The sequence below is a fragment of the Etheostoma cragini genome, chromosome 17, assembly GCF_013103735.1.
Source record: "Etheostoma cragini isolate CJK2018 chromosome 17, CSU_Ecrag_1.0, whole genome shotgun sequence".
In the NCBI taxonomy this organism is placed as follows: Eukaryota; Metazoa; Chordata; class Actinopteri; order Perciformes; family Percidae; genus Etheostoma; species Etheostoma cragini.
In genome coordinates this window covers 6140842-6155921 of record NC_048423.1, presented here as the reverse complement: position 1 = coordinate 6155921, position 15080 = coordinate 6140842, and the positions used below count along the sequence as shown (strand labels likewise).

General features: G+C 42.4%; 1 protein-coding gene across 1 annotated transcript in view; it reads right to left on the bottom strand.

Moving 5' to 3' along the window:
• lrpprc (leucine-rich pentatricopeptide repeat containing) overlaps window positions 1-15080 on the bottom strand; it is a 51018-nt gene that overhangs the window by 18831 nt on the left and 17107 nt on the right. The window contains exons 18-22 of the mRNA XM_034898473.1: window positions 14988-15022; window positions 11586-11591; window positions 10159-10367; window positions 5111-5235; window positions 2660-2766 (exon numbers count right to left, since the gene is read on the bottom strand). Coding sequence (XP_034754364.1) covers window positions 2660-2766; window positions 5111-5235; window positions 10159-10367; window positions 11586-11591; window positions 14988-15022 — 482 coding nt within the window. The remainder of the gene's footprint in view (window positions 1-2659; window positions 2767-5110; window positions 5236-10158; window positions 10368-11585; window positions 11592-14987; window positions 15023-15080) is intronic.

Sequence of the window (15080 nt, the reverse complement as noted above, 5' to 3'; positions counted from 1 at the left end):
TCTCTCTCACACACACACACACACACACACACACACACTCACGAGTGTATTACAGTTCATCATTCTGCCTCATTAAAAATATTGTGTGGCATTCTTTCTCATCGTTGTGTACAGGTATACAAAAAGAAAGAGAGCCAACCTCCTCTCACCTCCATTTAACAATCCCTCTCTATCTCAATTACTAATTTTCTAATTCCACTAATCACCTGGCCACTTAGCGCAAACACACACACACACACACACACACACACACACCCCCACACCCACACCCACACCCACCCACACACCTTTTTAAAAATAATACCTAGCCTTGACCATCACAGACATGTGCGTGCTGCAATAATAGGCCTGGCCACCTGACAATCCTCTACCTAACCTTGACCATTTAGCACAAAATTGGCCACCTTTCTCTATCATTACATTTAATTAGCTGTGATTAATCAGCCGGTAATTATACCAAACAGAGCCCAAAGACACCACTCTGGACTGCCACTTGACGCTCTCAGGAGGGGGAAAAAGTAGTTGTGTGTTTGAGTGTGTAAATGCATATTTGAGTGATAGATCTGACTCTATTGTATCATATAGCTTTAGTACTATATCCGTCTTCATGTAAGTGGGATAAGTGGCAGTTCAGAAGGGGACTTTCTGTTCAGAGACTTTGTTGTAAACATTTATGCAGGTTAAGTGAAGTAAAATATATCGTCTCAAAGAGACTTTTTTCAATTATACTCAAACGACAACTTAGGAGAATTTACCACCACTCAATAGATTATGGTTTAATCTTTGCATGTATGTATGTTCAACGTGTAAATAGGCTGATTGATGACGCACTCTCTGCAACAACTTTATTCTAGTCATAATAGCTCAGTTTTGTCTTTACAGCTTGTTACACTGTGCCTAGGTGGCCAAAAAAAATACCTCAGTCATTTATGACGAAAAAATTACTTTTGTGACATTCTGACACAGTACAGTATACATTAAACAATTAGTTTAAAAAGTGAGTGATCTATACTGAAAATAACGATTAGCTATAGATCCTGATTCTAATGTGTTTATGATAAGCCATCACATGTCAGAAGAGCCATATTATGGATTGTGTTTTTGGGTTCAATGTTATAGTTTGAGAAATTAGCTTGTTTTCTGTTATTAAGGGGGAAATACCCAGGGTACGTACAATAGCTAATGTTCTTTTACAGTTGTGTCTGTTGACAACTGAAGATCCATACTGTATTATCTAAAGATCTGCAGGTTTCACTTTACGCTGTGTGTCCATGACGAACTAAAACCCCAACAGATAGGGGTGGCCCAGATGAGCTTTGACACTGTAAACTACATCATCCATTGACATCAAGGACGACATCTGGGGTCCATTTACAAGTCATCACCAATCTCATACATCACTGGCATGTAGCCGACTGTTATAAGTAGGATAACGGCAATACAATCTAGCAGAAGGGGAATGAGAGCCACAGTAACATGTCGATAATATTTAAGAGGGTTTGGAAATCCTCAAGAGAGACAAATCCCTCATTTAGTTCGCACCAGGACATGAGAGGGGAGAGCCAGAGCAAGGGAGTTAAGGTATGTTCTTATCCTGTTCAGACAATATAATGGCCTTGTTTCCCTTTCCTCTTATGTCAGGCTCATCCTTTTATTCAGTTATTCATCAATCTCTCTGTCCCGCTATCCAGTCCCCGACCTTCCTATTTTATCCACATGAAAATCGCTTATCATCTGCCTGGCCTGCCTCTCTCTCTTTCTTACACTAATCTACAGGGCTTATAGCAGGACTTAAAATAACAAAGATATAAATATTCATAAAATATTCAGGTCAGATGAGCTACAATAATAAAAAGAGGTTGGCAGAGTTACATCCTTCATGTCCTTTGTTGCTTATAACAGTCGTGCAGATGTCATCCTGATTTTTAATGAACAGGGCTCTAGAGTGCAACTGAAAGTTTTCCTAGGTTTCACCAGTGCACCTAATGTCCTCGCATCCTCTCTACAAACAAAGCAATGTCTTTTATATCTCCATGGTCTAATGTTGCGTTACGTGACCCATTTCTTCTGTAAAGTTGTGCGTGTTTGGATCTCTCCTCTTACTCTCTGCGCAGCTCCGCCCACATTAACTCATTAATATATCCTAGGCTTTTTATTTCAGATAATGTTAATTTGCATGTGTTGCAGCTGTATATTTACAAACTGGGAAGGAAACGTACACCTTATTCTTGTTTAAAATCATTTACGTAATATATATGAATGTATAAACAAAAGGTGACCTTGTGACTTTAACGGTGACGCAAGGAATGATGGTGGGTGCACCTACATTTTGTGCTGGTGCACCTAAATGGAACAATGCAACCAAGGCAATGGACCAGTGCAACTAAGGCAAAAAGTTAGTCTGGAGCCCTACTGAAGTATTCTTCGTCAGGCAGCTCCTCTTTTCTATTGAGAACTAATGCAGCCAGGAAGATCAAATACAAATACCATCATTCATGTTTGAGTTTGCATATCTATGAACTCAGGCCTATTATTGTTAACTTGGCATTAACTAGTATGGCAATCAATAAGAAACAATATACTTTACATTTGTTTGGCTATTTTTGGAAAAATCTCAATATTGTTACAATAATATAGGAAAGACTGTGTGTGTGTTTACCTCAATGATCTTACGAGCCTCACGGTAGCGGCCTGTCTGCAAGAATGCAAAGAACAGATCATAGAGCATGGTCATCTCTCCTCGCTCCTGACTCACAAAGTCCATGGCTGAAGAGAAAGACGGAGAGGCAGACAGATAGAGGGGGAAACAGACCAGAGAAAGGTCATGAATTATAAAAAAAAGCCTGCAAGGTGAACAAACACACAGCGCACTTCATCTTTTCCTTAAGATTCCATTATTTGGTACAATGTCCCAGGCACAAAGCAGTCATATCAAGTCTGCTTTCAAACAAACACACAGTGGTCCTGAATGAAAGCCTGAACTCTCAAGGTAAACCTGCTAAGGGGCTCAGCGTTATGTACTATCTTTGCCCAGCAGCAAATTGTAGTGTTGTAATCATTGTTAATTAAACATTAATTAATCCCGTTTGTGGCCTGTCAAATAAATTGCTGACCTGGACCATCTTTATCACTTATTAATAAGATATAATTTGTGGTGGCATGGAATTAAATGTATTAAGATTTAAAGGAGTGGGTTGGCAAAATGACACAGATCAGAGACATTGGGGCATATGCCACCATTAATCATATCTTATGTATCAATGTAAACGATGGACCAGGTCTGCACTTGATTTGGGCCACAAACATGATGAATGAATGAAGAAGTAAGAGTTGAGTTACTCATAATCACAACACTACAATTCAGTTTCTTCAGCTTGTCACTTTAACCACAGATACTATCTGAAGAAGACTTGATCATTAATGAATCAGAAATCATGATGATTCAAATTCCGCATTTGCATGCATAAAGTCATGATAATTCATGTACCATTATTATAAAGTGTTACGAATAATCCTCCTTTTCTTACCATCATCTGAAGTTAACAGAAATAACTATAATTACTGAGAAATTAATTCATGGTTTTAAATCTAATGTGGACACATTTGTAGAAGTTTGAGATTCAAGTGTGACTAACTTCAAATAGCATTTTCTCCATAAAAATCCTAATTTGCGGCTTTTGTGGAAGGCTAACCCACATTTGCTCATTAATTCCACTAATCACTCATCCTCCACATCCCAGGTTCCTGTACACTTCACAATGACAGAAACCTCCAGGTTAAAAGCATGTATTGTATGATGACCTTTTTTTTTGTTTCAAAGTAGTTGAGCAGTTGCTATGGTTGCAAGAACCTCACGAAAAAACAACATTTCTTTTTCTGTTAGTGCCTGAACTCAGACCAAGGTCAGACATGCATGTCAAGATCTTTTGACAAGGCATGTTTTCAGAGTGTCTTGGGCTGCTGAAGGCCAGTGTGTTGGAAGTCTACATATTTCGTAGTTCCAGTACATTTCTGCTGTTATTTCTGCTGTGTATTTTAACAGGCTGTAGCACTCAAAATGTACACCCACAATGCTCTACTCAGGTCAAGTGTGACTCAAGGTTTATGTCATGAGTCATCCCTCTCTCGTGCTTTATACGAGAGAGTGGGATACAAAAGCAGTTGTTATTTCAAGATCAAGTTGTGGTTAGTTGCCACTGGTTTACATGCCTCATGTCTGTTTTTGAGGGTGCAATGCCTGACTCCAAGGGTCTGTCGCCTTTCCGGGGAGGGAAGGAGGTAGAGAGGTGCTTCACTGCATGGTTTCAACCTTTACCCACTCCAGAGCTACATTGAACTTGATCTATTCATCGCGCTTCTGTCGACATACAGGGGGACCGTTCAAAAGGTGATCGCCCGACGTGCTTCACCACAACCCCGGTCTGAAGTTTTCTCACTCTGTCGTCCTCTTACAAACTCTTGGAATTGTTGGCGCTGGTTACGTGCGTGTTTAATGCAAACACTGCACTGGCACTTTAAATTATTTTGCCCCACACACAGAAACAAATGATAGAAGGTTAGAATCAACCAGGAGAAGTTTGAAAAAAATTAGAATATGTCTGCAAGAAGCGGTGACAGTGTCTCCTGCTATTCTGAACTTCAATAAAGCCATTTTGACATATATAACAAACTTTTAAAGGAGAGGGATGTTTGTGCACCGTGGTGGCCTCTGGGTTTAAGGTGCTGACCAAAAGAAAAACTGAGCTTTTGTTGCATGTCATTCCTTCTTCGTCCTGTAATTTCTGTCGTCTCTCTACTGTCAATCTTTTAAATAAGGCATAAAATGCTACCCAAAAACACCTAGTCATGGTGCGATGATATGATCCGGGTAACGTAGGGATCCTGCAGGAACTTTTTGTAGACAATACTGTTTAAGAAACCTGGTCAAAAGCATCTTCACATTTGTTGTATGATTGCTCAATTAGGGTTTAAAAGTCATATTAAATTTGATTATTTTTCAAAAACCTGTAAATGTTTGTCTGGCAAACTATTAAAATTAATAAGTAGAATTGTCAATAAATGTTCTTATGATTTACTAATTGTTTTAGCACCAGATTGATGAATGTCTAACCTTTCTGCAGCAGTTCGGTGTCTCCATTCTCCACCAGAGCAACAACAATGTCATGGATGCGAGGCAGGTGGTTGTAGCGCTTCTGACACTCCAGTGCTGCTTCTAGAGCTCCAGACAGGTCTTTACTGCAGGCATGTGACATACAACACACACAAATACACAGAGAAGGAGAGAGAGCGGGTTAGATGTCAAATCTGTCCAGTCGGTCATGTACAGGATTGTGTTGGTAGAGAATAGTGTATCATGGGGCGTTAACCCTGTGACCTCCTATTCAAGCACTATGACCCTTTGTAACAATACAGGCCTTTCAATGCATGACAGCACAACTGTAGGTGATGAAGCCTTTTGGCCCCAATACACCATTCTTACACACTCAGGCACTCTCACACACCTGTCAGTGAGGGGCTAATGTCTCTCTGGACAGGCTTTTAGAGGGGAAGCAATACAACAGACAAAAGGACTCAACTGATCTTTACCCTCCATGCTCAGCTCCTCATGTGCCTTCCAACTTCTCTTACTGTCTCTCCTCTTTTGTTCTCTCCAACCCTCTTTAACCTGCCCTCATTTCCTCTTGTCTAATTTTCCTTTCCTTCTGATCCTCTCTGTCCTCCTTCCTTCCGTCTCCACCCCATCTTCCTTTTGATTTCATGCTGTCAGCACCAACTCCCCATCCGATGACCTCGCCCCCCAGCTGAGCAATTTAGCAGAAATATGGCAACAACATTAGAGACTCCACTACACCCCAAGCTAGCTTCCTACGTCTCACGTCATCCTTTTGTTGCTCAATCTATCCTCCTATCCTCCCGAGCGGACGAACAAAAGAGCGCGTAAAGGGAGGATGAGTGCGCCTGATGGAGTGATAACGAGAAAAGTAGAGAGACGGAGATAGCGAAAGGAAGCAAGAGAACGAGTAGCTGATAGATAGGGGTGGGAGAGAGAGACCACTTCAATCCCCTCTGTTGTGACAGCGCTGCCATCAATCTGTTGATTGGGTAATTACCATGTCAATCACACAGAGGTCAAAGCAGATAGGGCACCTATGGGGGGAAGAGGGGGCAAAGAAAGTGAATGAGAAACAGACAGAGAGAGCAGGAGAGAACAGATTGAGAGTGAACAGGTATAATTTCTGAAGTGTTTTCTCCTCTAATCAATTAGACAAATGGAAAAGAGAAATATGCCCCGAAAGACCAACAACCCGGAAAAAAAACAACAGGAAATGGTATGACCTTGAGTGCGGCTTCTGTGAGGCAGTAGCAGAAGAGTGCAATGAAGGGAGGAGGAATGGATTGATCAGCAGTGGAAGGTAAAGAGGTCCGCTAATTAAAATGAAGAGTGACAACATTATTCAGCAGCGCCAGTGAAGAGGCTGTTCAACTGCACAACAGTCTGATTGAACAACACAGAAGAGAAACTAAGAGGTATTTGAAAATGAGAGAAAGAGGGTGGAGATCGAACGAGACAGACGAAGGAGCAGTCCTGGATACACCATTTACTTCAAAAAATGAGACAAGTATGAGAAAATTCTGTTTTTAATAAATGTAATGTGGATTATATGCACAAATATCGAAACTGTTGTGGTATGTTACATGTGGCTTTTTACACTCGAGCAATTTCTGCATGTTGTAGGCAAGTCAGGTTGGTGGATGTTTCAAAACTCCTCCACATCTGTTACATCCTTTCTATCTGTCCACCCTAATTCTTTCCTCCATCACACTCCTCCACACCTTCTTATAATCTTCCATCCTAATGAGACACCGTTACAAAAAATCCCATCACTCTTAGCAAAAAAAAAAAAAAAAAGCCTGGCGTTGCAATTATACACCCCCTCTGCCATCCTCCCCTCTCCCCCTCTCTCCGCCCACCGATCCACCCCAAAAAAAGAGCTAAGGATGTCGAAAGATGGATAATTTCCCCTAGGTACAATTTAACTGTCACTTTGCATTGCCATTTACTGCGGCGCACAGCCCTGTTAATGTCCTCAACTTTGCATGTCAGCCACTTTCCAGCCAATTAAGCCCTAAAAAAACCCAGAGAGCTTTGCTCAGTGGAAACCTGAAGGATTAGACAAGGAAGCTCATTTTGCCTCATGTCACTTCCCCTCCCCTATTTTTCTCCCTCTCCGTCACCCTCTTTTGTTCGGAGGAGATCTGCAGGCCTGTTATCAAGCCACTGTCCTTGTGTGGGGGAGGACAAGGTGTCTATGTCTCAAAACGCAAATGAGACTGCCATCATGACACCGCTAGCCCACTATTACATGTGTTGAAGAATGGCACTTACTAATGTTTATGTCAGCATCTACACAGGTGAATGCTCACATGATACAGTTACCCAAAATTTAAGTGAGTGTGTAAAAAAGATCTGCATTTATTGATTATTTTGGCAACTGAGGGGCAGTTGAAAGAGCAACATTTGACCTATTGCCTCATAATGTTGATATTGCAAATGTGTTACATTTATTTTGGAGTTGCGTGTAGCTCTGTTTTGGTCTCCACCAACCTTAGGGAAATTTCTGATTCTTTAGCAACAATATTAAATGGTTGTCTGCCATTTGGTGATTGGCAGGCAGTATACTGATTTATTTTTAACTGAGACCGTTCAACTCTTCTAGCAGGAAACAAGGATAAGAATAGAGTTTGTTGGCCAGACAAACCAAAACAACAAGCTAAAAGAAGCTTAAACTGCCAAATACAGTGATAATAATGTGTGGGTTAGTCACTATGAACAACCTTTACCATTACAAAGAGTGAGTGTTTATAGAAACAATATTGATTAGTGTAACCCTTAAAAGTTGAATCGTTATTGAGCTGTGTTTTGTTTTTTTGGGAACTTTGCTTATTAGCAATGGGATGCTCTCCTCTCGTTTTAGGCCTGGCTAAAACTCTATGCTCACAATATGATTCCTTAGAAAAGAGTGGAAGTTAATAAGCTATTCCTTCCTCCAAGCCACTCATCTCTCATCAACTCTTTAACCCCCCAACTACTCCTCCTCTATTGTCAACGTCTCGGCCTTATCATACATGTCCTGCCAGCTCTTCATTTCGTTGGACTCATTAGCTATTCCTGTCGCTAATCACTTCCATAATGATGTGGCAATCTGGGCTAGCATTGTAGCAGGTTAGCACACACAACACTGAGCGGATGGGCATGAAGGCTAACGGGGCGGCACATATGATGGGCTGTCAAGGGCTAATCTGCCGGAGAAGTGTTCATTAAGTCATTAGCGCTGACGCAGCGATGAGATGGGTGCAGGCGGGAGTGATGTCTGCTTTGTCCTCTTTTATCACTTCCCTCCATCGTTCCTCTTCCCAACTGTCTGTTTGTCCCCTGACTGACGGAACGAAGAGGTGGAGACGAAGCGATAAGGATAAAAGATATAAAGAGAAGAGAGCGAGGAGATAGATTCAACTGGAGTGCAGAAGTCAAGTGTTGTGGTACTCAAACCTGTCCTGAGACTTGGCTGAACCACCGCTGGAAATGCATGTTAAATCCACTTTAGATTTCAAAACGATCCACACTTTTTATGCCTTTTCACAAGAGACAAATGTATGGAATTATTTAGTTGCCAAAAGCTTGTCATTTTGTTGATGCCATTAAAAGGCAAAGCCGTAGTTACAACTCTAGACTTTCTGACAGTGGGCTTCATTTATTAACATGCAGTTATTCATCTAGCTATTTGCAAGGCTATGAGGAGCCTTAAATAACAGTTAAAGAGAGGGGAATTAAAAAAATAAAGAAAAAGTATGTTGTTGGTGTTTAGGGTTAGCTTTACTCGCTAAACACTCTACCCTATGCTCAGTTAAAGTAGACTGCAAACTCATTTTATCTGTACATCAGGTTCCTTTAATTTGTTCACTATTATCAGGGCTTGACAACCAGACAGCTAAAATACCAGCAGTTAGCTTGTTTACTTGCGTTCATTAGTGTGTGTTCACTGCAGTATCATTTGGACGAAGTACAACTGGCACTTGATTTGTGAACAGGGCTGCGGCAAACTGGTTTGTGTGTGTGTTTGTGTTTTGGCTGCTGTTGATGACTCTGGAGTAAATTAGTTTGCTAATCTCACAGAGGCAGTTATTAACGAGTGAACCTGGAAACACTGCTGGTGCCAGAGTACAGACTTACAGCAAAACAAACAGCGGCAGGGGAGCACTGGTGTGTGTGAGAGTGTCTGAGCATATGTGTATGTGTGTGTGTGTGTGTGTGTGTGTGTGTGTGTGTGTGTGTGTGTGTGTGTGTGTGTGTGTGTGTGTGTGTGTGTGTGTGTGCATGAGCAAAAAGGTCTACCTCTACCGCAGCATGTACACTAGAGGTAAATCTTATGAAAGCATGTGCAGGGCATGTGTGTGTAATAAAGGCGGGCGCCTAACGACACACTGTGTGGCTGTGGTAAGTCCAGCAATTAGTACTCTGTACATAATTAACATACTAATGACTTGATCTACTTAAAAGCTGCTCTGATAAATATAACAAACACACACACTGAATGACACACGCATACTGAATAGATTTGAGGGGTGGGGCAAAAACAGTGACCCCACAGCCAGTGTTCAGTAACATTCATTTGCATATTTGCATTATGGGAAGAAGCATGGATGGCCATCTCTCGCCCCACACACACACTTACACCTTGAAATAGAGCAGTGGGTGTTTCAGGAGATCAGGGGTGGGGGCGCATGGGTGAGGTTGCAGCTGGCGAATCCTCTAACAAACAAAACCAGCCTCGAACACCACACACACACACACACACATAAATGAGCAATTTCCACATCCTCTCTCTGTCTGAATTGCTGACCCAGAATGTAACCTCAGCTATGATCATAGGAAGGGATGAGTGACTCATTGAGACACACATACATACACACACCTGGCAACTCGATTTGGCAGATGAAGACACAAATCACTCAAAACAAAAGTGAGCTGGTTGGCGGAGAACTTCAGCCGTAGAAAAACATACCATACCGTAGGACAAATGAATGTTTGGCTACGTGGGCAAAGTGTGAACGTCTCTGTGTATGTATGATTTGTAATAGAGTTTGTTTTAGTCTTACCTGTCCAGGTAGGCAGTAATGAGGGGTGAGCAGAGATTGGCGGTGGGCTTGGCCAGTCCAAGGGTGAAGATGGTGTCCTGCAGACGTCTGATGGTGGGGGCGCCGCCCTTGGCCACCACGGAGTTGAGCGTGTGAAAGAGCATGGTGACGTGTGTGTCATTCATCACCACCTCTTTCTCTTTCATCTCCTTCAGGATGTCCACCGCCTCTGTGATGGGAGGCAAAGAGAGATAAAGACAGAAATTGTTGATGTGAAGAAATGATTCACATCAGTAACAACTCTCAGCATGTGTGATGCTTTGATGAGACTCTCAATGAAAAGGTTGAAGTGACTGCAAGATTCATTTAGAGGTAAAGACAAAAGGACAAATGAAAAGAACAAAAGACAAGGAGAAAGAGAGATTATGCACCAATATAAGGTAGAAAAAGCAAGAGGTGGGAAGAGCTTGGCTGAGAGAAGAGTAGGGTGTGTGAATATGATAAAAGGCCCCTTTAGCTAATTCCATGTGGGGAAAACAAACCCATATTAAAACAGCATTTTGTGCCCAGCAGGAATGCAAATTCAACCCCGTATAATGCCAACTCTGCGCTAATTGCTACTTGCGCTTTTCTAAACGAGACTACAATTACCGGACCCCTACAATGGAGGCCGGCTTTTTGCCGTGGCCATGTGGAAAGCACTTGGGGGGCTAAATTATAGGTATGCGGCGGCAAGGGCCCGACGTGGCCCCCATGAGACCTTGGTAAGCGGGCTGAGGGGTGGATCAGTTTGGTCAAGTCCACCCAGTAATGGAGGGCTTTTTACCGGGCCACGCGCCCATCTGGCCAAAACTAGGGGCTAAATGGTGAAAAGGGAGTGCGTGTGTATACGTGGTGTATCAGGGTGAGGTAATTAAGATGTGTTTACTGTCTATTTAGACAGCTGCTAATGGGTTGACAGCGATACAGCCGCTGTCCACCACAGATACTAATCTATACAGCATGACCAAGAAGAGGGGAGGAGATGGAGAAATGCAGAATATATTTGAATAATGTGTAGTAAGTAACTAAAGGGCAATATCCTTGCTTAAAATGCACGCAACAGAAATCTCAAGTAGGTGAAAGACTATCAAATACAGACACAAACACAGAAAAGCAAATTAAGTTACAGTGAACAAATGTGGGTCTAATGATACTAACACCTGGTATTATGACACAACCTCTCAAACAGGAGTGTCACTCTCTACTGGGAACGAACACACACACACACACACACACACACACACACACACACACACACACACACACACACACACACACACACACACACACACACACACACACACACACACACACACACACACACACACACACACACACACACGTTCTGAGGGACAGGACCACTGGTGAGTGCTTTGGCACCCTAATTTTGGTCTCTCTCTCCATCTCTCCACCTCTCTGTTCCAGTTGTTATGGCGATGGGAACCAAAGGCTGTCACATATTTAATGGGACAGGGGAAAATAGAAGGAAGGGTGGAGTAGGGGTGACTAGCAATGAAGGAGACACTGCTAAAGCTGGGGGGTGGGGGGTGATAACTTTGGTTTGTTGGATGAGGGTTTCAAAAGAGTGATGAAGAATGGAAAAAGGCAAACCTTGAAGTCAAGGTTCTCTGCCACTAATGTGGTGATGTACTACAGTTTTATCACCATTGCATATTAAAAGGGCTAAAGCTCAGTTTAAACTACAGGAGTGGCAGGCTGTTGCATGTTTTTTTTGCCACTGAGAATAAAAATAATCCATGTGTAAAAAGTCTCAGAACTTCTATATGGCCAGGACAGAGACAAAATCTGGTGCGCAAAAAAACTCCTAGAAATCAGAGATGATCTCTCCGTGGTCCTAAAACCGATCACAGTTGTCAAGTCTGTACTGTTTATCTGTTCAGATGCAACTTATTCCCGCTCTTTGACTCTCTCCATGTCTCCCTTGCTTCCTCCCTCCTTCTATCTATACCTCTCTCCATCACTCTGACAGAGCCGCTAATCACCGAGACCAATGGCTTGGAGTTGATCTGCCCAAATGGAGCTACACTAGCTAATATCGGACCCCCCACCCCCCTCGTTCACCCGCCATCTCTCCCTTTATCCGTCCGTTTAGCCAGTATGCATATCCATCAGCTCAGCCGAGCATCGTGGCCAGCAAAGCGAGCCACATCAAGAGACACACACATCAAGAGATGAGTAGGCAGACAGGCCAGGTAAACAAACATCACACAGCCCAATGGTTGAGCTAATGTTCCATGACTTGACTGCCACACACACATACACACACATGCACGCACCAAGTTGTGTTTACCAAAGTGGGAAGGTGGACAGATGGAGGCAGGGGTGCAAGGGCGCTTAGTGATAGAGAATATGTGTATTTAAAAAAAGGAGGGAGAGAAGCAAAGGTAGAAGGAGGAAAATGGGGTGTTTAGGCCCATGTTGATACGTATGGCAGATTAACTGGGTCACAGGATTGATAGATTACAGGATGCACTCATTCTGGTATGGGATATATAAAAAGGTGATCTAATATGATTGTATCAGTGGTATATTTAAGTTGGAAAATATTTATAGCCAAAGCTATAAATAAGCTACAAACCGTTTCCACATATTTAGGGATAGCTTTTATTTTAAATTTTAATTTGTTTCGATTAGATGACAGGTTTCATTAAAAGGTAATAACCAGAATGTTGAGTTTAGCACTTGGCACTGGAGTTGACAGTGGAAAAAAATGACTGAATCCCTACTAACATGACCACGTGACCAGCCTTTATCTGCTTTAAGTTGTGTAAATCTAAAAGGAAGTTTTATGCAGGAGGTTTAAGTAAAAATAAGCTTGTAAACTGTATGGTTTTCACATTAGTTGTAACTGAGTGATCCCTGAATCTTATTCGACTCAAAGGGCTTTACAGCTGTTTATGTCGAATGGTTGCCATATGATCAGAGTTAGTTCATAACAAAGAAACTGTTTATAGTAACACTGAAACAAAGAATAAAAACAAATAAAAGACTAATTATGTTTGGAATAATTTGCAGCAATGAATTGGATAAAATAAAATTATTAACTAATTAAAGTTATGTTAATTTAAAAAAAAAGGGATTCAGCGTGACTGAGGGGCTTGCACATGGGACGGATGGTCAGATCAGAAATAAGCAACATACAGGTACGTATTCTTTTGAGGGGAACCTTGGACACAATCTCTTTATGATGTACCGTTTTATGTATAGTTTCTGTTGTTGTGGTTGGATGATAAGGTAAGCTTGTAACGAATGTGGAGGCTTCGATGCTTGTCATGCTTAACAGGTACGTTGTGAATTTGTGAGTGTGTTGGGTTGACTGTCCAAACATGTATATCTAGAAAAAGACACACCCACAAATAAAGAGAGGGAATGTTAGACAGATGGATGTATGGACATATGTGACAATTAAAGAACCACGATGGAGACCAGGATTGAGCATCAGAGGTTGGAGAGATGGTGGGAGGAAGGCAATGTAAGGATGAAGGCAAATAGAATCAAGTACGGTAAAAACAAAGTTGACTGGTGGGATGGTTGCTTTGAACCCAGAGCAAAATCAACAAAGCTATTAGAAAGTGTGAGAAATAAAGCAAGATGCCTGGAGACATGATCTTCAGCTAGGAGCCAGGCGGAGCAGCGTCTGGGTGGGGACGGCTAACATCAAGGTTAGCCATGTGTGCTAATGTGGCTGACAAGCGTCCCCTCCATATGAACACTCTGGCTAATGGCAAAAGCGTTAGCGCTGCCTATACACACCCCGAAACACACACAAACGGACACACCAACCGTCGTGCCAAGCAATTGCTTTTTGCCTGAATTCACATGCAAATTTGCATGTGTGTGTGTGTGTGTGTGTGTGTGTGTGTGTGTGTGTGTGTGTGTGTGTGTGTGTGTGTAAAATGCTCAAGCACTTTGGTGGACATGATCTGCCATTAGCATCAAGGCGGATTTCAATAATTCTGCAAAAATACACACAGTCCTGTAATTTTCCCCCTCTCTCATTTCTAACTGACGGCGGATGTGTGTGTGTGTGTGTGTGTGTGTGGAGGGGGATGACATGCTTCAAGATAGAGCGGGGGAGAGAGGGTCAGATAGAGAGACAGAGACGAAGACAGAAAGAGGGGAGGAGAGGAGAGGGGAGGACAGCGGGGATACATTTTGTCTGTCATTGTGTGCAGAAAGCAGAGCGTCAGAACTGATGGTAATTGGGTCTTCGATGAGCAGAAGAAACCCACCGTAGCATTCTGAAAATGGCCGCCTAATGTGGTTTGAGGGTGGGAGAAAGACAGACTATGACAGAGTTGGAGACACACACACACACACCCCTTTTGAGGTCCAAGCCTACTTCGATGCGGCTTAGTGTCAAAGAAAAAATAGTGAAGTACTTAGTGCAGGTGGGATTGGTCAATTAATTAATCGATTTAAAGTTAAGAACTATTTTAAAAACTGAATTATAGTTTTAAATCCTTCAAGCCAAACTGCTATTGAATATCCTTCAACCAGGGGGTCGCTGTTCAAGTCCCCATACGGACAAAAGCATGGTGGTGGACTGGTAGATGGAGAGGTGCCAGTTCACCTCCTGGGCACTGCCAAGGTGCTCTTGAGCAAGGCACCAAACCCCCAACTGCTCAGAGCGCCTTTCTATGGCCAGCCCCCTCAATCTGCATTTAGTGCATGGATAGGTACTGAGCAGGTGTGTGTAATTCAGGCCTGTGTGTAATGTGTGTAATAACAGAGTAAAATCATTGTAATTTCCACTTGTGGGATTAAAAAAGCATCATTGTTATCACTATTGTTGTTATTGGTATTCCATCCATCCATCCATCTTCGACCGCTTATCCGGTATCGGGTCGCGGGGGCAGCAGCTCCAGCAGGGGACCCCA